Raw genomic sequence first — 23,778 nt, 5'->3', positions numbered from 1 at the left:
ACCGCGGGGGCGGGCCCGGACGCGACGGGTTCCCGCCCAGCAGGCGTCGCGCACGACGCGGCCCGTTCCCGCCCAGCGGGCAGTGCGCAGGCGCGGGAGGCGGCGGCGCTGGTAGCGCGCGGGCCCCAGCGAGGCGGGACGCGGCCTGTTGCCCTGGAGACGCTTTCCCAGCTGCCCGCTGCCGCCACCCGCCGGCCCTTCACCGCGAGTCGCGCCCGCACCGAGAAGCCCGGCCATGGCCGCGTCCGCCGCGGTGTCCTCGGTGGGCGACGTGGTGTCTGAGGCTGAGAAGAACTCAGCGGAGCCCGAGAACAGCTATATTCTGCGGCCCGTTTTCCAGCAGAGGCGGGTAGAGGACGGGCTGTGGCGGGGCGACCCGGAGCGCGCGGGTCCGAGGGGCGGAGGGAGCGCGGGGGCCGCGGGCGGGAGGCGGAGGCCGGAGGGTGGCCCTGCTCGGACGTCCCGACGCCCCTCTGGCTGCAGGGGGCGCAGGGGACCCCGCCCGCGGCCTCGGTGTTTGGCGCCGCGGGAACGGCTGGCTCTGGGAAGCCCAGAGGTGCGTCCCGGTCAAAGAGATAGGCAGAGTAGAGAGAGGCGGGAAGCCAGCCGCTCCGCGGGGACGCGAGGACTCCCGTGCGCACGCGTGTGCTAGGTGTGCCCGCTCCCCCGCGGGAGCCGCGTGTGCACGGTCCACCCAGGCGGGATCCGGAGGCCCTGAGACCGCGAGACCTGGCCGGGCACTGGGCGCTCGGCGAGGTCTGTAAGACCGCCAGATTTATCCATACACACACACACACACACACCCATCCATACACACACACAATACACATACCGCGCACATACACACCACACACACAATACATATACCGCGCACATACACACCACACACACAATACACATACCACACACAATATACACATACCGCGCACACACACATACACATACACACACACACACCACACAATACACATACCACACACATACACACCACACACAATACACATACCACACACACACCACAACACAATACACATACCACACACATACACACCACACACAATACACATACCACACACACAATACACATACCACACACATACACACACCACACATACACATACCACACACAATACACATACCACGCACACACACACACACCACACAATACACATACCATGCACACCACACACATACACATACAATACACATACACACACACACCACATACACCACACACAATACACATACCACACACACCACACACATAAACATACAATACACATACCACACACACACCACATACACCACACACACAATACACATACCACGCACACCACACACATACACATACAATACACATACCACACACACATACACACCACATACACATATGCACACACACATACACCACACACACAATATACATACCACGCACACCACACACATATACAATACACATACCACACACACATACACATACGCGCACACACACACCACACAAATACACATACCACACACATACCCATACACACACAATACACATATGCACACACACAGTACACATACCACGCACACACATACATACATCACACACACAATACACATACCATGCGCACACACATACACACTGCACATACACACCACACAATACACATACCACGCACACCACACACACACAATACACATACCACGCACACACATACACATACACCACACATACCCATACGTACACATATACAATACACATACCACGCACACACACCACACATACCACACATACACACCACACACATACACACATTACACATACCACGCACATACACATTACACACACCACATACATACACACCACACATACATACAATACACACACCACACATACACATTACACACACCACATACACAATACATACACCACACACATACCCCCCACACACGCTCACATCACACACACACACACAAAGATTTTTAAAAATGTCCCAGTCTCCTCTGCTGTTTGAAACTATATTGCTGAATCTGATGCTTGGCAAATATTGGAAGACAGTAATTTTGACCATAATATGATGCAAATTTCTTTCCTTTATTTATTTTTATTCTCCTGGTAACCCATAGAAAAAGTGATACAGATTTCATACAGGATTTTTCCCTTGGGTAGAATGAACACAGAAAGATATGCTCAGTTATTTGGTAAAAGGTTCTTGAATGCCCAGAATGCTATACAGCCATATTTTTATTTTATTTTGTGAAAGAGTGCAGAACAAGATTAACAACAAATATATATTTTTGTATGGGGCAGAGGGGAAGATCAGAGGCTCATCCCTGGATGTATCAAGTTGCCTAATAAACATCCAGATGGAGTTTGTGTTGGAATATGTGTTGAAGTTCACTACAGGTCCAGGCTGAAGATATAAATGTGGCATATAATTTGTCTTAATTTGTTTATGTTTTATACAAATATGAAAAAGAAGGATTACATGGTACTAACGACAAAAAGATGAGAGAAGTTGAGATATGAAGGTAAGTTGGGGTTTTGGAGTCACCGACTAGATGTTCACAAATTGCTCCATTCAGGTTCAGGCCCTCTGTGGTTAAAGACTGCATCCATGCTGTGCTCAAGCAGGAACTGGCAAACGCTGAATATGCTCCAGAAGAGATGCCTCAGCTCACAAAACATTTATCAGAAAACATTAAAGATAAATTAAAAGGTAATCATGGTGATAACTGGAAATGACTTCTTCTCTTCAAACACTCAGTATTACCCATTGCCCCTTCTCCATCTTTAAACAAAGAACGTTGGGGCCAGGGATGTTGGCTCATGCCTGTAATCCCAACACTGTGGGAAGCCAAGGCAGGAAGATTGCTTGTTCTCAGGAGTTCAATACCAGGCTGGGCAACGTGGTGAGACCTCATCTCTATTAAAAAGCAAAATAAAAAAATTAAACATCTCTATTAAAAAATAAAAACTTAAATAGAACATAAGCTGTGGATTCTATTAAAGACCAATTTTTACTCAGTGTCTTGTCTTTTCTAATTATTTGGTGACTTTTGTTGTTGTTGAGATGGAGTCTCGCTCTGTCACCAGGCTGGAGTGCAGTGGCAGGATCTCGGCTCACTGCAACCTCTGCCTCCCGGGTTCAAGCGATTCTTCTGCCTCCCCAATAGCTGGGACTACAGGTGCACACCACCACGCCCAGCTAATTTTTGTATTTTTAGTAGAGATAGGGGTTTCACAGTGTTGGCCAGGATGGTCTCGATCTCTTGACCTTGTGATCCACCCGCCTCAGCCTCCCAAAGTGCTGGGATTACAGGCGTGAGCCACCGCGCCCAGCTGGTCTCGATCTCTTGAACTTGTGATCTGCTCAGCTTGGCTTCCCAAAGTGCTGGGATTACAGGCACGAGCCACTGGGCCCAGCCTGGTGACTTTTACTCATGTAAATTTTTGCAAATGGTGGGAAAGAGTAGAGATGTAAAATAAAACATTGTAGGGAACCACTGTCCAAAAAATCTTAGTGTTCAGAAAGGCCAGGAAGTACAGGGGCCCCTTTCCCCCGTATTTCTTGGTTGTTTCTTCCCCCATGCTATAGATTCCTTAGCCTGGCATTTAGTACCCTGAGTCCTTCTCTCTAATCCTTAACTACTTTCCTTGGTCAGTCCTCCTATCCTGCCAAATTCTGCATGTGTAGAGCATACTTTGTGCTTTTCCTACCTTGTTCTCTTTGTCTGTCTCTTTTTTTTGTTTTGTTTTGTTCTTGAAATAGGGTCTTGCTCTTTTGCCCAGGCTGGAGTGCAGTGGCATGAACATGGCTTACTGTAGCCGTGACCTCCTTGCTCAGGCTATCTTCCCACCTCAGACTCCCAAGTAGCTGGGTCTACAGACTTGTGCCACCATGCTTTGCTGAATTTTTTAATTTTTATAATTTGGAGACAGAGTCTTGCTCTGTTGCCCAGCTGGGGTGCAATGGTGTAATGTCAGCTCACTGCAACCTCCTCCTCCTGGGCTCAAATGATCCTCCCACCTCAGCCTCCCAAGCAACTGGAATTACAAGAGTGTACCACCACACGTGGCTAATTTTTTATTTTTAGTAGAGACAAGATTTTACCACGATGGCCAGGCTGGTCTTGAACTCCTGGCCCTCGAGATTCGCACGACTTGGCCTCTCAGAGTGATGGGATTCTAGGCATAAGCCACCATGTGTTTCTATCTGCTCTTTTTAGAAGACACCATTTTTTGAGGGGAAGGAATATCTTTGTAAAAGTGATACATACTCATTGTAATAAATCTAGGTAATACAAAAAAGTATCCATAAAGTTTTAAAATATTAAAGGTGGGCAGGCGTGGTGGTTCACGCCTGTAATCCCAGCACTTTGGGAGGCCGAGGTGGGTGGATCACCTGAGGTTAGGAGTTCAAGACCAGCCTGGCCAACATGGTGAAACTGGTCTCTACTAAAAATACAAAAAACTAGCTGGGCGTGGTGGCGGGCACCTGTAATCCCAGCTACTCAGGAAGCTGAGGTAGGAGAATCGCTTGAAAACGGGAGGTGGAGGTTGCAGTGAGCTATGGTTGCGCCATTGCACTCCAGCCTGAGTAATGAGAGCAAAACTCTGTCTTGAAATAAAAATAATTAACTAAAGGTAGTTACTATTCAATATTTGTGTTTATTCTTTTTTCTGAATTTTTTTTAATTTTTAGAAATTAAAAAACAGAACAGTACAAAGAAGAAAATTGCAATCCTGTGTATTTCCATCACCCAGAATCAACTGCTGTTAGTATATTAGCATTTTAGTTTTTGGACTTTTTAATGAAGATACATTGTTAAGATTTTTTGTAAAAAATGGTACACATTCATTATAAAAAATTTAAATACTGCAGAAAAATGAGAAAAATCACCTGAATGCCACCACCAATAAACTGTCATTAATATTGGCCGGGCACAGAGACTCACGCCTATAATTCCAGCAGTTTTGGAGGCCAAGGTGGGCAGATCTGTTGAGCCCAGGAGTTTGAGACCATCCTGGCCAACATGGCAAAACCCTGTCTCTTACAAAAGAAAAAAAACAAAAATTAGCCGGGCTGGTGGTGTGCACCTGTAGTCCCAGCTACTTGGGAGGCTGAGGTGGGAGGATCATCACCTGAGCCCAGGGGGCAGAGATTACAGTGAGCCAAGATCATGCCACTGTGCTCCAACCTGGGCGACAGAGTGAGAACCTGTCTTAAAAAAAAAAAAAAAGCCCACATTAATATTAGGTCAACATTACAACAGACTTCTTTTCTGTGTATCTATACAGACAAATTACAACGGGATACTGTAGACGTATTTCCCATAGTCATGTAATCATTCTGTAACTGGATCAGTTGCCTTCTGTTGAGTTCTTTAACCATGCCATTTTCATTGTTGAGTTCTTTATTTCTTTTCTTTTTTTGAGACAGGGTCTTTCTCTGTCACCCAGGCTGGAGTGAAGTGGTGTGATTTCGGATCACTGCAGCCTCTACCTCCTGGGCTCAAGCAGTTCTCCTGCCTCAGCCCCCCAAGTAGCTGGGATGAGTTCCTAATTTCAACTCTTAGATGATGAAATTTGATTGTAAGATGTTTTCAGAAAGGACTTAGAAATGCTGTGGGTTCTTCGTGTTTGAGAATGCCTGCCTTTTGCCTTTTAAGTAGAATATACTGTGGGCTGGGCACGGTGCCTCACACCTGTAATCCTAGCACTTTGGGAGGTGGAGGCCGGTGGATCACCTGAGGTCAGGAGTTTCAGACCAGTCTGGCCAACATGATGAAACCCCGTCTCTACTAAAAATACAAAAATTAGCCGGGCATGGTGGCACATGCTTTTAATCCCAGCTGCTTGGGAGGCTGAGGCAGGAGAATCACTTGAACCCGGGGGGCCTGCAGTGATCCAAGATGGTATCACTGCACTCCAGCCTGGGTGACAGAGTGAGACTCCATCCCCCATCTCTCCCCCCAAAAAAGTGGAATATACTTTTTATAAATATAGTACTTTTGAGGTAATAATTTGTCTTCTTGACTCTTGTGCTTCATTGTCTTCTGACATTCAATGGTAACTTGTCTGCCAAGAAATCTGAGGCGAGCTTGATGTTCTCTGCTTAAAGAATTCTCGCCTTTGGCTGAGCATGGTGGCTTGTGCCTGTAATCCTGGCACTTTGGGAGACCACGGCGGGTGGATCACCTGAGGTCAGGAGTTTGAGACCAGCTTGGCCAACATGGCGAAAACCCATCTTTACTAAAAATACAAAAATTAGGCATGTGGTGGGGTGTGCTTGTAATCCTAGCTACTAGCAGGGCTGAGGCAGGAGTATTGCTTGAGCCCAGAGGAGATTGCAGTGAGCCGAGAGCGTGCCACTGCACTCCAGCCTGCGCAACAGAGTGAGACTCCATCTCAAAAAAAAAATTAGCCCAGTGTGGTAGTGTTAGACTGTAGTCCCAGCTACTAGGGAGGCTGAGACAGAAGAATTGCTTGAACTCAGGAGGTGGAGGTTGCAGTGAGCCAAGATTGTGCCACTGCACTCCAGCCTAGGCGACAGATCAAGACTCTGTCTCCCAAAAAAAAAAAAAAAATCCTCACCTTCACCTTTATGGTCAGTAGCTTTTCTAAAGATTCTGACTTGCCGATGAGCATTTCATTTATTTACTTATTTTGGGGGGATGGAGTTTTGCTCTTGTTGCCCAGGCTGGAGTGCAGTGGCCGGATCTCAGCTCACCGCAACCTTTGCCTCCTGGGTTCAAGCAGTTTTCCTGTCTCAGCCTCCCAAGTAGCTGGGATTACAGGCATGCGTCACCTCGCCTGGCTAATTTTGTATCTTTAGTAGTAGAGATAGGGTTTCTCCATGTTGGTCAGGCTGGTCTCGAGCTCCCGACTTGAGGTGATCTGCCTGCCTCGGCCTCCCAAAGGGTTGGGATTACAGGAGTGAGCCATCATACCCGACCCCCAGTGCGCATTTTATAGCTTTCAATCTGCAGGCTTTATTCTTTGCATATAAAGGAAATTTCCTTGTATCTCTGAATATATTTCCTATTCCATTTGAAACTTTCTCTTCTTCAAGACACCAAATATTGTTATGTTGAGCCATCTTTGTCTTCTGTATTTATTAGTTTTTCTCTGCCGTAATTTTTTTTCTTTTCAGACAGGGTCTCATTCTGTCACCCAGGCTGGAATGCAGTGGCACCGTCTTGGCTCACTGCAGCCTCAAGCAATCCTCCCACCTCCCCACCTCCCAAGTAGCTGGGACTGCAGCGCCTGCCACCACACATGGTTAATTTTTGTATTTTTTGTAGAGACAGAGTTTTGTCATGTTTCCCAGGCTACTTCGTTTTTTACTGACATTTACTTGTGATTTTCTTAAACCAGTAATTTAGTTTTTCATTTGTGTCTTTTCTTTTGCCATTTTGAAAAGATACTAGTTCTGGAATGATATTTTCTGGGTATTCAGTTTGTTTCCTAGGGCTGTGGTCTTTCCTCTCTTTCTGTTGCTTAATAACCTGATTGAGGCTGGGCATGGTGGAGCATGCCTATAATCCCAGCACTTGGGGAGGCCGAGGTGGGTGGATTGCCTGAGCTCAGGAGTTCGAGACTATCCTGGGCAACATGGTGAAACCTTGTCTCTACTAAAATAAAAAAAATTAGCTGGGTGTAGTGGCATGCGCCTATAGTCCCAGCTACTCAGGAGGCTTAGGCAGGAGAATTACTTGAACCCAGGAGGCAGAGGTTGCAGTGAGCCAAGATTGTGTCACTGCATTCCAGTCTGGGCAACAGAGAGAGACCCTGTCTCAAAAAACAACAACAAAACGGCTGGGCTTGGTGGCTCAGGCCTGTAATCCCAACACTTTGGGAGGCCGAGACGGGTGGGTCACTTGAGGTCAGGAGTTCAAGACCAGCCTGGGCAACATGGTGAAACCCTGTCTCTACTAAAATACAAAAATTAACCAGGCATAGTGGTACATGCCTGTAATCCCAGCTACTCAGGAGGCTCAGGCGGGAGAATCGCTTGAACTGGGGAGGTGGCGGTTGCAGTGAGCTGAGATCATACCTCTGCACTCCAGTCTGGGGACAGAGCAAGACTCCCTCTCAAAAAACAAAACAAATAATAACCCGATTGAGTTCTTCTCTTTTTGAGTTTGTAAGCTTACGATGTTCTATATTGTGAATTAATTGTGACGAATAACTCTTTGTTTCTTGATTGTATTGTTTCCTAGTTTGAATTTTTTCCTTTTTTTTTTTTTTTGACAGAGTTTCGTTCTTGTTGCCCAGGCTGGAGTGCAATGGTGGGATCCTGGCTCACTGTAACCTCCGCCTCCTGGGTTCAAGCAGTTCTCCTACCTCAGCCTCCCAAGTGGCTGGGTTTATAGGCGTGCACCACCACGCTCAGCTAATTTTGTGTTTTTAATAGAGATGGGGTTTTTTCCGTGTTGGTCAGGCTGGTCTCGAACTCCTGACCTCAAGTGACCCTCCCACCTCAGCCTCCCAAAGTGCTGGGATTATAGGCATGAGCCACTGTGGCTGGCCAAATTTTTTCTTTTACACAGCCCCTCCCTCCTTTCTCTCCTCCTCTCCTTCCCTGCCTCCCTCCCTTCCTCCCTCCTTCCCTCCTTCCCTCTTGATCATTCAACTTGAAGTTTCTTTTCTTAAGCATTTTTGGAAAAATTGTTTTGTGGAGATAGGGTCTCGTCATGCTGCCTAGGCTGGTCTTGAACTCCTGGCCTCGAGAGATCCTCCCACCTCAGCCTCCAAAAGTGCTGGGATTACAGGCGTGAGCCACTGCACCCAGCAGTAGTTCTGTTCTTTCTTGTTACGCTTTTGTTTTGCTATTGCATCTTTGTTTATTGCCATTTGGCTGCTTTTCATTTTGCTGTGCCGTTACATCATAATTGCTCTGATACAGCATGGGTGATTTCTGATTGCTCTGATATGGTGTGGGGGATTTTTAATTGCTCTGATATGGCTTGGGGATTTTTTTTAAGTTCTCCTCATCATCATATCTGAGACTATTTTATTTTCCCCTCAGAACTGTGATTGAAGGGCTGGGTATTTATTATTCTAGACACATTTCTGTAGCATTAGGGATTGGTTAGAGAAAGGAGGAAGCTCTGTTGAGTTGTGCACAGTGTTTTTAAAAAATAGCTTGGACTCTGTCTTTTAAGATTTTGCTAAACATCCTGAATGAGGTTCGTGCCCCACATGGGAGACTGCTTGTAGTCTTCAGATTGTCAAGGTTACAATGTAATCTTGGAACCTGTACTTTTAATCAGAGAGAGTTGGCTCTGTTTCAGCTTTGCTTATTTCACTTAAAAAACAAAAAAACAAAACTCTTTCTGCTATTCCCTGGTCAGAAAAATAGAAAGATTTAAAAATGCCCGTTCCATTTTCTTCTCTTCAGACTTGGTGTTAGTGAGAAGTTTCAGGATTTTGCTGCTTTAGCGATGTAGTTTCTGGGGCAGACAGCTGAATGGTGCTGGATCACCTCATTATGCTCTGGGATCTTAATTTTTTTTCTTGTCTGTGTTACCGCACAGCTTACAGTTTCCTGGAGATCCCATGCTCTCCCCCTGTGCACCTGCTACTCCGTCTCAGGAGAGTGGAGAGATGGGCTGACCTGGTAAACTCTCACTCATCCTTCAAGACTCAGCTTATTTACCAGTCACATCCTCCAAGGAGTCTTTTCCACTTATTTCTTGCCACTGCCTAGACAAACGGAGGAACTGCCTCCACTGGCTCTGTGTTCCTGATGCATGCCATTCCTTGAATTGTAAGCATGTTGCAGTCTTAATTTATTTTTCTATTTTCTATTTTTTTTTTGAGACTGAGTTTTGTTCTTGTTACCCTGGCTGGAGTTCAATGGCGCGATCTGGACTCACTGCAACTTCCACTTCCCAAATTCAAGCTATTCTCCTGCCTCAGCCTCCAGAGTAGCCGAGATTAAAGGCGCCTGCCACCATGCCTGGCTAATTTTTGTATTTTTTAGTAGAGATGGGGTTTAACCATGTTGGCCAGACTGGTCTCAAACTCCTGACCTCAGGTGATCGCTCGCCTCATCCTCCCAGACTGCTGGGATTACAGGTGTGAGCCCGGCCTATTTTTCTATTTTCCTTTGAGTTCTTACTACTGTGAGTTCTTTAAGGCAAGAAAAGCATCTTATTTATTTCTCTATCTTGAAGGTTTAGCTCAGTAGCTGACTGTAGCTGACTTACAGTAGGGGAGATAGGAAGGAAGCTAAAGTTTACGGAGCGACTAGTATTTAACAGCACTGTTTAGATGCTTTCAATATTATTATATCTGGCTGGGCGTGGTGGCTCACACCTGTAATCCTGGCACTTTGGGAGGCTGAGGTGAGCGGATCACCTGAGGTCAGGAGTTGGAGACCAGCCTGGGCAACATGGTGAAACACTATTTCTACTAAAAATACAAAAATTAGCTGGGTGTGATGGCACATGCCTATTGTCCTAGCTACTGAGGAGGCTGAGGCAGGAGAATCACTTGAACCCAGGAGGCAGAGGTTGCAGTGAGCCGAGATCACAACACTGCACTCCAGCCTGGGCAACAGAGGGAGACTCCAATAAAAAATAAAAATGTGACTATATCTTATCTAACCTTGTAACAACCCTGGGAGGTGGGTAATGATATTCCCATGTAATGAGGGAGGTTTAAGCTGAAAAGTTAAATCACTTGTCTGAGGTTCTGCACTTGTGAGTCACAGTGTCTGTCTTCACGTCTCCCTGACTCCCAGGCTTACCATCATGTTCATTAAGTACTCGTGGATTGAATGCTTATGTCTATTTCTGGGCCAATTTATCCTCAAAGTAGTTTTACTACATATTTGCTTATAAATAGCCTTGTCATTTTTTCTTTCTAGAAATGGGGTTTGACCGATACAAAATGGTGGTGCAAGTAGTGATTGGAGAACAAAGAGGTGAAGGAGTATTGTGAGTATCTGGATTTTCCTTCTTGTTTTTATTCATCTATATTTCTTCCTTTCTTTTTTTTTTTTTTTAAGACGGAGTTTCACTCTTGTTGCCCAGGATGGAGTGCAGTGGAACAATCTCTGCTCACCGCAACCTCCAACTCCTGGGTTCAAGAGATTCTCCTGCCTGAACCTCCCAAGTAGCTAGGATTATAGGTGCCTGCCATCAGGCCTGGCTAATTTTGTATTTTTAGTAGAGATGGGGTTTCTCTATGTTGGTCAGGCTGGTCTCGAATTCCCGGCCTCAGGTGATCCACTGAGGTGGATCAGCCTCCCAAAGTGTTGGAATTACAGGTGTAAGCCACCGTACCTGGCCTTATTCATATATGTTTCTTATCAGGTATCTGCCCTCTTGACAATTCAGTAAGAGTGTGTCTTTACAAGAGAGAGAGGGGGCCCGGTGTGGTGGCTTACACCTGTAATCCTAGCACTTTGGGAGGCCAAGGCAGGTGGATCACCTGAGATCAGGAGTTTAAGACAAGCCTGGCCAAAATGGTGAAACCCCGTCTCTATTGAAAATACAAAAATTAGCTAGGCATGGTGGCGTGTGCTTGTAGTCCTAGCTACTCAGGAGGCTGAGGCAGAATTGCTTGAACTCAAGAGGTGGAGGTTGCAGTGAGCTGAGATTGTGCCATTGCACTCCAGCCTGGGTAACAGAGCAACACTCTGTCTCAAAAAATAAAAATAAAGTATGATTATCATCTCTAAAACGTTGTTAGTCCTTGATATCATAAAACCATGCAGTTAGTGTTCAGATATCCAAGATTGCCTCATACATGTATGTTTGTGTTTTCTTTCTTTTTTTTTTTTTTGTTTAAAGAGACAGGGTCTCATTTTGTTACCCAGGCTGGCATGCAGTGGCACTATCACAGCTCATGCAGCCTTGGACTCACGGGCTCAAGGGATCCTTCTGCCTCAGCCTCCTGAGTAGCTGGGACTGCAGTTGCACCACACACCTGGCTAACTTCGTATTGATTTTTTTTGCAGAGATGGGTCACAGTCTGTTGGCCAGGCTGGTCTTGAACTCCTGGGCTCAGGCAGTTCACCAACCTTGGCCTCCTAAAGTGGTGTAATTACAGGTTTAAGCCACCATGCCAGAACTGTTATTTTCTTTTTTACAATTTGTGCAAATTAAGATTCAGACAAGGTCCACACATTGCATTTGGTTGATACGTAAATTAGGTTTTTTTTAAGACGTAGGATCTTGCTATGTTGCCCAGGCTGGATTACAGTTGTTATTCACAGATGTGATCATAACACACTACAGACTTGAATTCCTTGGCTCAAGTGATCCTTCCACCTCAGCCTACCAGGTAGCTGGGACTGTAGGTGCACACCATAGCATCAGGCTTTAGATTTAATCTATCATCTTTGCTGTCTCATTTCTCTCTTTTTTTTTGAGACGGATGGAGTCTTGCTCTGTCACCCAGGCTGGAGTGCAGTGGCACGATCTCAGCTGACTGCAACCTCTGCCTCATGGGTTCAAGCAATTCTCCTGCCCCAGTCTCCTGAGTAGCTGGGATTCAGGTGTGCACCACCACGCCCAGCTAATTTTTGTATTTTTAGTTGAGACGGGGTTTCACCATGTTGGCCAGGTCGGTCTCGAACTCCTGACCTTGTGATCTGCCCTCCTTGGCCTCCCAAAGTGCTGGGATTACAGGCGAGAGCCACCGTGCCCAGCCTGTTTTTTTTTTTTTCCCTGCCATTTATTTGTTGAAAAAATTGGTTTGTCCTGTAGAGTTTCCTGTATTCTGGCATTTGCTGATTATATACCTATGGTATTGTTTAATATGTATTCCTGTACTTCTTGAAGATAAATAATTAGATCTAGACTTAATTAGCCATAGGTCTGAGGTTGGGGAAAGACTGTTTTCTTTGTTTGATTTTGGTTTTGTTTTTTATTTTATTTTTTTGAGATGGAGTCTCCTTCTGTTGCCCAGGCTGGAGTGCAGTGGTGCGATCTTGGCTCACTGCAACCTCCGCCTCCTGGGTTCAAGTGATTCTCTTGCCTCAGCTCCTGAGTAGCTGGGATTACAGGCATGCACCACCATGCCTGGCTAATTTTTGTATTTTTATTTGAGACAGGGTATCACCATGTTGGTCATGGTGACCAAAGTGCTGGGATTACAGGTGTGAGCCATGTCACCCTGCCGGGGAAAGACTGTTTTCTGTACATCATATTGCATCTTATCAGGAGGTACAAAATAGCTGGCCATCTCTTTTTACTTCGTTAAGATTGATAATGGAGTTCAGATATTGTCAGATGGATCCATCTATTATAGAGTTTCCCATCAGGGCTGGGCGTGGTGGCTCATACCTGTAATCCCAGCACTTTGGGAAGCTGAGGCAGGAGGATCACTTGAGCCCAGGAGTTCCAGACCAGCCTGGGCAACACAGCAAAACCCCGTCTCTACAAAAAAATACAAATATTAGCTGGGCATGGTGGCACATGCCTGTGTTCCCAGCTACTTGAGAGGCTGAGGTAGGAGGAATGCTTGAGCCCAGGGAGGTTGAGACTGCAGTGAGCTGTGATTGTGCCAGTGTCCTCCAGCCTGGGCGACAGAGTGAGACCCTGCCTCAGATACACAGATGAGTGATTACATTGTCTTCTAGTTTTCGTTGTTACTGTTGAGAAGTCAGCTGTAAGTTTTATTATTCGATTGAAGGTGGTACGTCCTCTCCAGCCACTATTGCTTTCTTTATATTCTTTATATTTATTCTGCTTGCGGCTCTCAGAATCTCTTGAATCTATGGGTTGATTTTTTTTTTTTTTTTTGAGATGGAGTTTCGCTCTTGTCGCCCAGGCTTGAGTGCAATGGCACGATCTTGGCTCACTGCAACCTCCACCTCCTGGGTTCAAGAGATTCTCTTGCCTTAGCCTCCCGAATAGTTGAGATTACAGGTGCCTGACACCACATGTGGCCTTCCAAAATCCTGGGATTACAGGTGCGAGCCATGGTACCTAGCTGGGTTGATTTTTTTTTTTTTTTATCAGTTTGGGAAAATTCTTAGCCATTACCTTCTTTTAAAAAGTAGTTTTTGGCCAGGTGCAGTGGCTCACACCTGTAAGCCCAGCACTTTGGGAGACCAAGGCGTGTAGATCACTTGAAGTCAGGAGTTCAAGACCCGCCTAGCCAAAATGGCGAAACCCCATCTCTACTAAAAATAAAAAAAATTAGCTGAGCGTGGCAGTGTGCACCTGTAATCCCAGCCACTCAACCACTCAGGAGGCTGAGGCAGGAGAATTGCTTGAACCTGGAGGTGGAGGTTGCAGTGAGCCGAGATCACACCACTGCACTCCAGCCTGGGGAACAGAGTGAGACTTTGTCTCAAAAATTAAATAAATAAATAAAAATTTTAAAAATCAAGTTTTTATTTTAAGATAGTTTTAGATATACAGAAAAGTTGCATAGAGTTTGCATATACTCCACACCCAGTTTCCCCTATTATTGTAAGAATAATAATTATGTTTTTGAGACAGGTCTTGCTCTGTCACCCAGGCCGGAGTGCAGTGGTGCAATCATGGCTCACTGCAGCCTTGACCTCTGGGGCTTAACCAGTCCCCCTGGCTCAGCCTCCCAAAACAGTGGGATCACAGGCATGACCTGTTGCACCTGGACTCCCTATTATTAACATATACAGAGGAGGCAACATTTGTCACAATTAATGAACCAATGTTGATACATCATTTCTTAGACTTTCTTGTTTTTCATAACGTTGAAACTTTGAGGAGTGCCGACTGGTTAGGTGTTTTGTAGAATGTCCCTTCCTCCATTGGGATTTTTCTGCTAATGATTAATTGGGGGTTATAGGTTTTTGGAAGGAAGATCACAGAGGTAAAATGCCATTCTTGTCATATCATATCAATGGCACATACTATCAGCATGACATCTTACTATTGATGTGAACTTTGACTACCTGCCTGAGGTAGTGTTTTTCAGGTTTCTTCACTATAGAGTTACTCTTTCTATAACTGCACAATGAGTTCCCCTTGTCCGCTGCCTAGACAACGCCGATTTGTCAAGACAGGAGACTTGCAGTAGAGAAAAAGTAATTCATGGAGCCGGCTGTGAGGGAGTCTGGAGTTTTATCAGCACTCCAGTGAGTCTCCCTGAGCATTTGGGCAGCAGAGCTCTTAGGATAGCTTGGTGGGTAGGGGAAGCAGTGAGCCAGGAGTGCTGATTGGTCAGAGATGAAAGCGTGAAAGCGTTGGGAGTCAGAGCTGTCTTCTTGCGCTGAGTCAGTTCTTGGGTCGGGGCCACAGATCAGAGGAGCCAGTTTATTGATGCGGTGGTGCAGCTGCTCCACCAAGTGCAGGGTCTGCAAAGTATCGCGAGCTCTGATCTTAGGACTAAGTTTGGGGAGGGGTGGCGCTTGTATCCTCCAGCTGCATGACTCCTAAACCCTAATTTCTAATCCTGTGACTAATGTTAGACCTACCAGAGCCATCTAGTCCCCAGACCAGAAGGAGATCTGCTTTGGGAAAGGGCTCTTATTGTCTTTGTTTTAAACTATAAACTATAAGCTATAAACTAAGTTTTCCCCCAAGTTAGTTCAGCCTACACCCAGGAATGAACAAGGACAGCTTGGAGGTTAGAAGCAAGATCGATTCGGTCAAGTTCGATCTCTTCACAGTCTCGGTCGTCATTTTGCAAAGGTGGTTTCATTTCCTCCCTTGTCATACTGTACTCATTAGGAGGAAATCACTGGGTGCACCCACACTTAAAGAACAGGGAGTTACGAGCACCTCCTTGAGGGCATAATACCTACGTAAATTATCTGGAGTTTTTCAGCACAGGAAATGTGTCTCTCCCATTTATTTATGCATTCTGTCATTTGTTTCAGTATGGACTCATGGATGTTTTATACTTTGGATGATTATTCAGCACTACGTTATTTATTTTGTAGTTCTGATTGTTCCAGCTTTGGCCATCGAGAGCTCTTTGAGTTGATTCCTGTGTCCCACTGACTCTACTATTGTGGGTTTCTTTGAGTACTTCCTTACTTTCTAGCACTATAAGAAGCTCTGTTTTGTTCATTCCCTGCCCCAGCCCTAGAATTCAGCTGCCTCTCCAAGGACTCCTGGTTCAGTGTATCGGAGTATGGCATTACAAACTGAGATTGGGTTCTAGAGGTGGCTGCTCTCTTAAAATGCTACGACTGCTCCTTTCACTCTGCCCTCTCTTTAGGACTTCAGTTACATGTGTGTTTGATCTTTTTTCTGTATTCCACTATATCTCTTACACCGTTTCTGATTTTTCTATTTCCTCTCTGTGCTTCAATTTATGCGTATTTCTTTCTTTTCTTTTCTTTTTTTTTTTTTTTTTGAGACAGAGTCTCGCTCTATCACCCGAGGCTGGAGTGCAGTAGCACGATCTCGGCTCATTGCAACCTCCGCCTCCCAGGTTCAAGCGATTCTCCTGCCTCAGTCTCCCAAGTAGCTGGGATTACAACTTGACACCACACTCAGCTAATTTTTGTATTTTTAGTAGAGACAGGGTTTCACCATATTGGCCAGGGTCAGCTTCCCAAAGTATTGGGATTACAGGGATGAGCCACCTCACCTGGCCAATTTATATATTTTTCTGTTGACCTTTTAGGTCACTAATCCTCTTTTTTGTTGCATCTGATATGCCACTAAACCCATGTACTGAGTTCTTAATTTCAGTTGTATTTTTCAATTTGGGAATTTACATTTAGTTTTTTATAGATTTCAGTTATCTAGTAAAATGCTTTATCCTTTAATTTTTTTCATCCCTCCCACCTCTCTTTTTATATTTTAGTCATACTGGTTAGTTTGAAATTTCATTCTATTTTTGAGGTGGAGTCTCACTCTGTCGCCCAGGCTGGAGTGTAGTGGCATGATCTCGGCTCATTGCAACCTCCACCTTCTGGGTTCAAGCAATTCTTCTGCCTTAGCCTCCCAAGTAGCTGGGATTACAGATGCACACCACTACGCCTGGCTAATTTTTGTATTTTTAGTAGAGACAGTGTTTCACCATGTTAGTCGGGCTCATATGGAACTCCTGATCTCAAGTGATCCCCCTGCCTCGGCCTCCCAGAGTGCTGAGATTACAGGTGTGAGTCACTGTGCCCAGCCACAGTAGTTATTTTGTTTTATTATTTATTTACTTATTTTTATTTTTTTGAGATGGAGTCTTGCTCTGTCGCCCAGGCTGGAGTGCAGCGGCACAATCTTGGCTCACTGAAACCTCTGCCTCAGAGGTTCAAGTGATTCTCCTGCCTCTGCCTCCCAAGTAGCTGGGATTACAGGTGTGTGCCACCACGCCTGGCTAATTTTTTTATTTTTAGTTGAGACAGGGTTTCACCATGTTGACCAGGCTGGTCTCAAACTCCTTACCCTCGTTGTCCACCCACCTGGACCTCCCAAAGTGCTGGGATTACAGGCGTGAGCCACTGTACCCAGCTACAGTAGTTATTTTAATGTCATTATCTACTTATCCTAGTATCTGGGTCATGTGTGAATTTGTTTCTCTAGTATTTTTTTGATAATCATGTATATGTTTTTGCCTCTTGGCATGCCTAGTTTGAATCCTAGACATTGTTTAAAAAAATTGTAGACCTCCAGATGACATTATTTTCTTCCAGAAAGGATTTAACTCTCTTCTGCTGTGCAGGAAGAGTGTGGGCTGTTTACTTTCAGGTACTGAGCTGAATTGAGGTTGGGTTACAGTTTTATCTTTTTTAAAATTTTTATTTTCTTGTTCCGACTCATCAGTTTTTTTAGGCTCTATATTAAATTCATCCTTTTTTTTTCTTTTTTGAGACAGAGTCTCAACTCTGTTGCCCAGGCTGGAGTGCAGTGGTGTGATCTCAGCTCACTGCAACCTCTGCTTCCTGAGCTCAAGTGATCCTCCTGCCTCAGCCACCTGAGTAGCTGGGACTGTAGGCATGAGCCACCACTCTCAACTAATTTTTGTATTTTTTTTTTTTTTTGAGACGGAGTTTCGCTCTTGTTACCCAGGCTGGAGTGCAATGGCCCGATCTCAGCTCACTGCAGCCTCCGCCTCCTGGGTTCAGGCAATTCTCCTGCCTCAGCCTCCCGAGTAGCTGGGATTACAGGCGCGCGCCACCGTGCCCAGCTAATTTTTTGTATTTTTAGTAGAGACGGGGTTTCATCATGTTGACCAGGATGGTCTCGATCTCTTGAACTCGTGATCCACTCGCCTCGGCCTCCCAAAGTGCTGGGATTACAGGCGTGAGCCACCGTGCCCAGCCCTTGTTCAGCCAATTTTTGTATTTTTAGTAGAGACAGGGTTTTGCCATGTTGGCCAGGCTGGTCTCGAACTCCTGACCTCAGATGATTCGCCCACTTCAGCCTCCCAAAGTGCTGGGATTACAGGTGTGAGCCACGGCACCTGGCCAATTTTTTTTCACTTAACATTATATTGTGAATAGCTTTTCATGTACTTGGAATTTGTTTTAAGAGCCAGGGTCCTGCTGTGTCTCCCAGACTGGAGTGCAGTGGCTGCACAGGTGTGACCATGGCATTACCACAGCCCTGAACTCCTGGGCTCAAATGATATTCGCTGCCTCAGCCTCCCAAGTAGCTAGGACTACAGGGACACATCACTGTGTCTTGTAAAACTTCTTTAAGTCTACATGGAATTTCATTGCCAGAAAATATCATAGTTTCTTTTTTCTTTTTTAAAAAAATTCTCCCAGATCCTGAGAAATACCAGAATTTCATTTACCAATCCAGTCCTACTGGGGCATTTAAGTTGTTTCCATGTTTCCATTTTTAATTGGCTTTCATTTTGACTAATATTTTTTTCTTAACCCAAGAATTGCAGAGAGGAGAATAGCCAATTTAGAGGTAGGTTAGCATTCTTAGAGATATTTCTGGAGTTACAATTAGAAGACTGAATTCTAGTTCCACGTTTGCTCCTTTTCCTGGGACTCTACAGTGATCAGGTTGGACTAAATCTGTTGGGCTCTTTGTACACCTTCCTTCTACTATTATTGTGCAGGAGCTGAGGTCATCAAAAGTCACATCCAAATCTCCAGTACTGATCCCCATAGCCATCAGGCAGGGTCTGAGGCTGTGAGAGCCCCTGGCTGGTCACCTCTGGCTGCAAGCAGCTTCGTCTGACTCTCGTCTCTCCAGTTTACCCAGTATACTCTCTGGTACAAATACGATATTCTTTGGGTACCAACCCGTGAAAAGGTTTGGAAGTACAGATCTATGAGAATGTATTAAGAAACACTTTTCCCATGACAGATACGTGTAGTTTTGGTCTTTGTTATATTGTTGATAATTCTTCATTCTTGGATTTTTTAGCATGGCTTCTCGCTGTTTCTGGGATGCTGACACTGACAACTATACTCACGATGTTTTCATGAATGTAAGTGTATTTGGAAACCTCTTTTTTCTTTCTAAGGACAAATCAAATTACTTACTATTTAATGGGATGTAAAGACACTGCAGTCTCAGCCATTCCCCTTTGACATCTGGATGAGACGATTTGACTTAGTTTTTGTGTTACTAAAGCAGAAACCTAGTGCGCTACTATAGACAGGAAACTTGTATGTTTACATATGTCATAATTTTTCATGGGTTTGAATTTGGGAATAGCATTTATTTAGTTAGCATATTACTTAAAAATTATTTTCAGCTACTTCCTCCATAAATCACTGTGTTCTAAAACCCAATCCTGATGGTCCTTATTAAAATAGTAATTGATAACTACAGTGTTAAAATCACACATTTGTTCATTTGAACAGATCATACTTTGCTAAGTTGCAAACAAATTTGGATGGCAGGGATTCCATGAACAAAGGTGGTTTTTCTTTTAGTAGTAAAATTTATTTATCTTAAAGCCATTGATTAAAATTAAGCACAAATAAAGAGTAATATTTAAAAAGAGGTTTCAGGCTGGGTAAGGTGGCTCACGCCTGTAATCCTGGCACTTTGGGAGGCCGAGGATCACTTGAGGTCTGGAGTTTGAGACCAGCCTGGCCAACATAGTGAAACCCCATCTCTCCTAAAAATACAAAAATTAGCCGAGCATGGTGGCGGGCACCTGTAATCCCAGCTACTCAGGAGGTTGAGGCAGAGAATCTCTTGAACCTGGTAGGCAGAGATTGCAGTGAGCTGAGATCGTGCCACTGTACTCCAGCCTGGTCGACAGAGTGAGACTCAGTCTGAAATTAAAAAAAAAAAAAAGTTTCATTAAAACATTGGTAGTTTATTGGCAGAAATGTTTTATGTATTTTAATGATATGTTATGATTTTTTATTTACTCCAGAAATGATCACATCCTCTATTCATCTACTCCCAGGTTGTGAATACATAATCGAATAGAACAGAAACTAGATTGAGTAAAGTGAGAGAGAGGCCGGACGCGGTGGCTCACGCCTGTAATCCCAGCACTTTGGGAGGCTGAGGTGGGTGGATCACTTGAGGTCAAGAGTTTTGAGTCCACCCTGGCCAACATGGTGAAACTCTGTCTCTACTGAAAACACACACAGACACACACAAAATTAGCCAGGCATGATGGTGCACACTTGTAATCCCAGCTATTTGGGAGCTGAGGCAGGAGAATCACTTGAACCCAGGAGATGAAGGTTGCAGTGACCTGAGATTGTGTTATTGCCCTCCAGCCTGGGCGACAGAGTGAGACTCCATCTCAAAAAAAAAAAAAGTAAAAGGAAAAAGGGGGGTTCCATTTTCTAATTAAATAACTTTAGGTAAGTAATTGGGTTTTTCTCACATTGTATCAGTAACATTAGGAAGCTGAAGTACATTTTCCCAAAGACTGGCTGTGACTGCCTGAGAATTTGGGGGGTTTAAAAATATGGATGCTGGTACCCTATTCACATAGATTCTGATCAAATAAGCCCAGGGTTGGATCAGTGAATCTGAATTTTTAAAGCGTTCCCCACACGATTCTGCTGATGGCCAGATATGGAAGCTGCTTATGTAGATGATTTTAAGGTAGCTTTTAGTTCTAAAATTCCATGGTCTCAACCAAAGTTTTATTTAATGCTCAACTACCCAAGGGATCAGGAGCTGGACAGTGGGAAGTACTAGGCAAATCTTCATTTATCAGCTGTCTTTGGGGGAAGAGTCAAGCTGAGAAGATGAATTTTTGTGCTTCTTGGAGTTAAAAATGCATCTTTTTTGTTTGTTTGGAGACAGAGTCTCTCTGTCACCCAGGCTGGAGTGCAGTGGTGCCATCTTGGCTTACTACAACCTCTGCCTCCCAGGTTCAGGCAGTTCTCCTGCCTCAGCCTTCCGAGTAGCTGGGACTGCAGGTGCATGCCACCACACCTGGCTAATTTTTGTATTTTTTAGTAGAGACGGGGTTTCACTATTTGGTCAGGGTGGTCTTGAACTCCTGACCTCAGGTGATCCACCCCCGCTTGGCCTCCCAAAGTGCTGGGATTACAGGTATGAGCCACTGCTTCCTGCCGAGCTGGGTATTTATTTAGGTTTTATTTTCAGAGCTTAAAACACTTTATTTGGAGGCTGGGCGCGGTGGCTTACACCTGTAATGCCAGCACTTTGGGAGGCGAGGTGGGTGGATCACCTGAGGTCAGGAGTTCAAGACCAGTTTGGCCAACATGGTGAAACCTCGTCTCTACTAAAAATACAAAAATTAGCCAGGCATGGTGGCAGGCACCTGTAGTCCCAGCTACTCGGGAGGCTGAGGCAAGAGAATTGCTTGAACCCAGAGGGCAGAGGTTGCAGTGAGCCGAGATAGTGCCACTGCACTCCAGCCTGGGTGAGAGAGAGATGCTATCTCTCTCTCTCTCTCTCTCTCTCTCTCTCTCTCTCACACACACACACACACACACACACACACAGAGTACTTTATTTGGGAGATTCCAGGAAACATGGGTAGAGGCTGAGGAAATGAGAGAGAAGGGAAAATCATGTGCCATTGAGCAGAAAACTGCTGTAGGTAACAGGGCTCAGTCCCGCTGGAGAACTCTGGGTGGTGCTATAGAACAGTGCCACCCCAGGTGGGGTCCACAGACCAGTGGCACTCTGACCCGTTTGTTACAGGTCCATGATGAGGTTAGCAAACACGAGTGTAAGCATTTAGAAACTTACAGCAATTTGACAAAGTAATTTTATGTCCAGTGAATCTAAGAAAAAAAATTGAGGCTGTATTTTATATGTTCCTTTTTTTCATTTCATTTTCTGAGTTATCTATTTTTACTGGATTTTATAAAAGCATCCTTCCACGAGGGACTGGAAGCTAAAATGAAAACAAAAGCAAGTCCTTTATCACAGCACTGTTGTAGAGCACAGTTCAGAGTTACCCGCCCAAGGAGCCAGGGAGCTGGGCTAAACCAAAGAATGTTGCTTTTGGTTACTAATCAGGTCCTTGAGTTGAGATTGCTTTAGTCTCATCATTACCAGGCCAGAGGTGAGGTTGGCAGTTCAGGAGTTGCCGAGGCAGGTGGAAATCTTGTAATAAGTGCCTAAAAAGTGTTTTAAGCAATTTGGGCTCTGGAAAGCATTTTGTGATTCTGAACTAGAAGATGGACAAATAAATTTTACTAATTAAGAACAAACACCCAGAGACCATTTCTCTTATCCAGAATTTATGATAAGGTCCTGCTGTTCTTACTGTCAGTGATACTATAATACGGTTTCTTGAGATTAGTAGTGCAGTTTACTCCAAGAAACTCAAACATTTCATACACTCTTTCTGTGACAAATCAGGAAATATGTGAATAGTTATTTTAGGAATGAATATGTATTACCTAAAGTTCATTAGTTCACATTTTATTTCTACATTCAGAACATCTCAGTCTTTACCCATCCTAACCTTTTATCAAGCAATAGTATAGCTATACTCTAGGAACCCTTCACTTCATGAAGAAGGAAAAAGTCTTCATGATTGAAATTTGGTGGCTGGGTGAGGTGGCTCATGCCTGTGATGCCAGCACTTTGGGAGACCAAGATGGGTGGATTGCTTGAGCCCAGGAGTTCAAGACCAGCCTGGGCAACATAGTGAGACCTCATCTTTGCAAAAAATAAAATTAGCCTGGTGTGGTGGCATGCACCTGTGGTCCTAGCTACTCTGGAGGCAGAGGTAGGAGGATTGTTTGAGCCCAGGATGTTGAGGCTGCAGTGAGCCGAGATCACACCACTGTACCCCAGCCTGGGTGATAGAGTGAGACTCTGTCTGAAAAAAAAAAAAAGAGAAAATTGGTAAAGATCTGAGATAGTGTTAGTTTCAATTGCCCATGCTGCTCTTATTCCTCTTCAGTACTAACATTCTGTGTGTGTGTGTTTTGTTTTTTAGGACAGTTTATTCTGCGTTGTAGCAGCATTTGGCTGTTTCTACTACTGAATGAATCTTTGAAACCAAGCTGGGAAAAGATGTGACCATGAAGAAACCTGAACTTTTTAATATTGTTAAATATCTTGACAAAATAAAGATGTTAGTAGTTTGACAACAGAATCTGTTGTGTTTTAGGCCTTATATTTTTAAAGTTTTGATTTTGTTATACGTTTTGTTTTTTTTTTTTAAGATGGCATCTCACTCTGTTATCCAGGATGGAGTGCAGTGGCACGATCTCAGCTCACTGCAACCTCCATCTCCTGGGTTCACTGACCTCAGGGGATCTACCAGCCGCCTGGCCTCCCAAAGTGTTGAGATTACAGGTGTGAGCCACTGTGCTTGGCCTAATTGTTGTATCTTTTATAGAGACAAGGTTTCCCGACGTTGCCCAGGCTCATCTTGAACTCCTGGGCTCAAGTGATACTCCCGCCTCAGTCTCCTAAAAAGTGTAGGATTACAGGTGTGGGCCACCATGCTCAGCA

The 23,778-nt window shown here is 44.8% G+C and overlaps 1 protein-coding gene across 4 annotated transcripts; it reads left to right on the top strand.

Annotated features, from left to right (window-relative positions):
• Positions 1-150: 150 nt before the first annotated feature.
• DYNLT2B (dynein light chain Tctex-type 2B) lies at positions 151-23,416 on the top strand. Of its 4 annotated transcripts, none has more exons than XM_064360091.1 (6): positions 151-345; positions 2,572-2,705; positions 10,866-10,935; positions 19,276-19,339; positions 20,276-20,381; positions 23,258-23,310. In XM_064360091.1, exons 1-5 carry the CDS (start codon positions 236-238, stop codon positions 20,288-20,290), a joined length of 393 nt encoding a protein of 130 aa, XP_064216161.1. In that variant the 5' UTR covers positions 151-235; the 3' UTR covers positions 20,291-20,381; positions 23,258-23,310. The 4 variants fall into 4 exon arrangements, with proteins under 4 accessions (XP_064216161.1, XP_064216162.1, XP_064216163.1 ...); XM_064360092.1 differs by having other exon boundaries at positions 20,243-20,381; XM_064360093.1 differs by lacking the exon at positions 20,276-20,381 and having other exon boundaries at positions 23,263-23,416.
• The last annotated feature ends 362 nt before the right edge of the window (positions 23,417-23,778 follow it).

Source organism: Aotus nancymaae, unplaced genomic scaffold (assembly GCF_030222135.1).
Source record: "Aotus nancymaae isolate 86718 unplaced genomic scaffold, 86718_ANA_hifiasm-v0.15.2.pri h1tg000038l, whole genome shotgun sequence".
Classification (NCBI taxonomy): domain Eukaryota; kingdom Metazoa; phylum Chordata; class Mammalia; order Primates; family Aotidae; genus Aotus; species Aotus nancymaae.
This window is presented reverse-complemented; position numbering and strand designations above follow the sequence as displayed.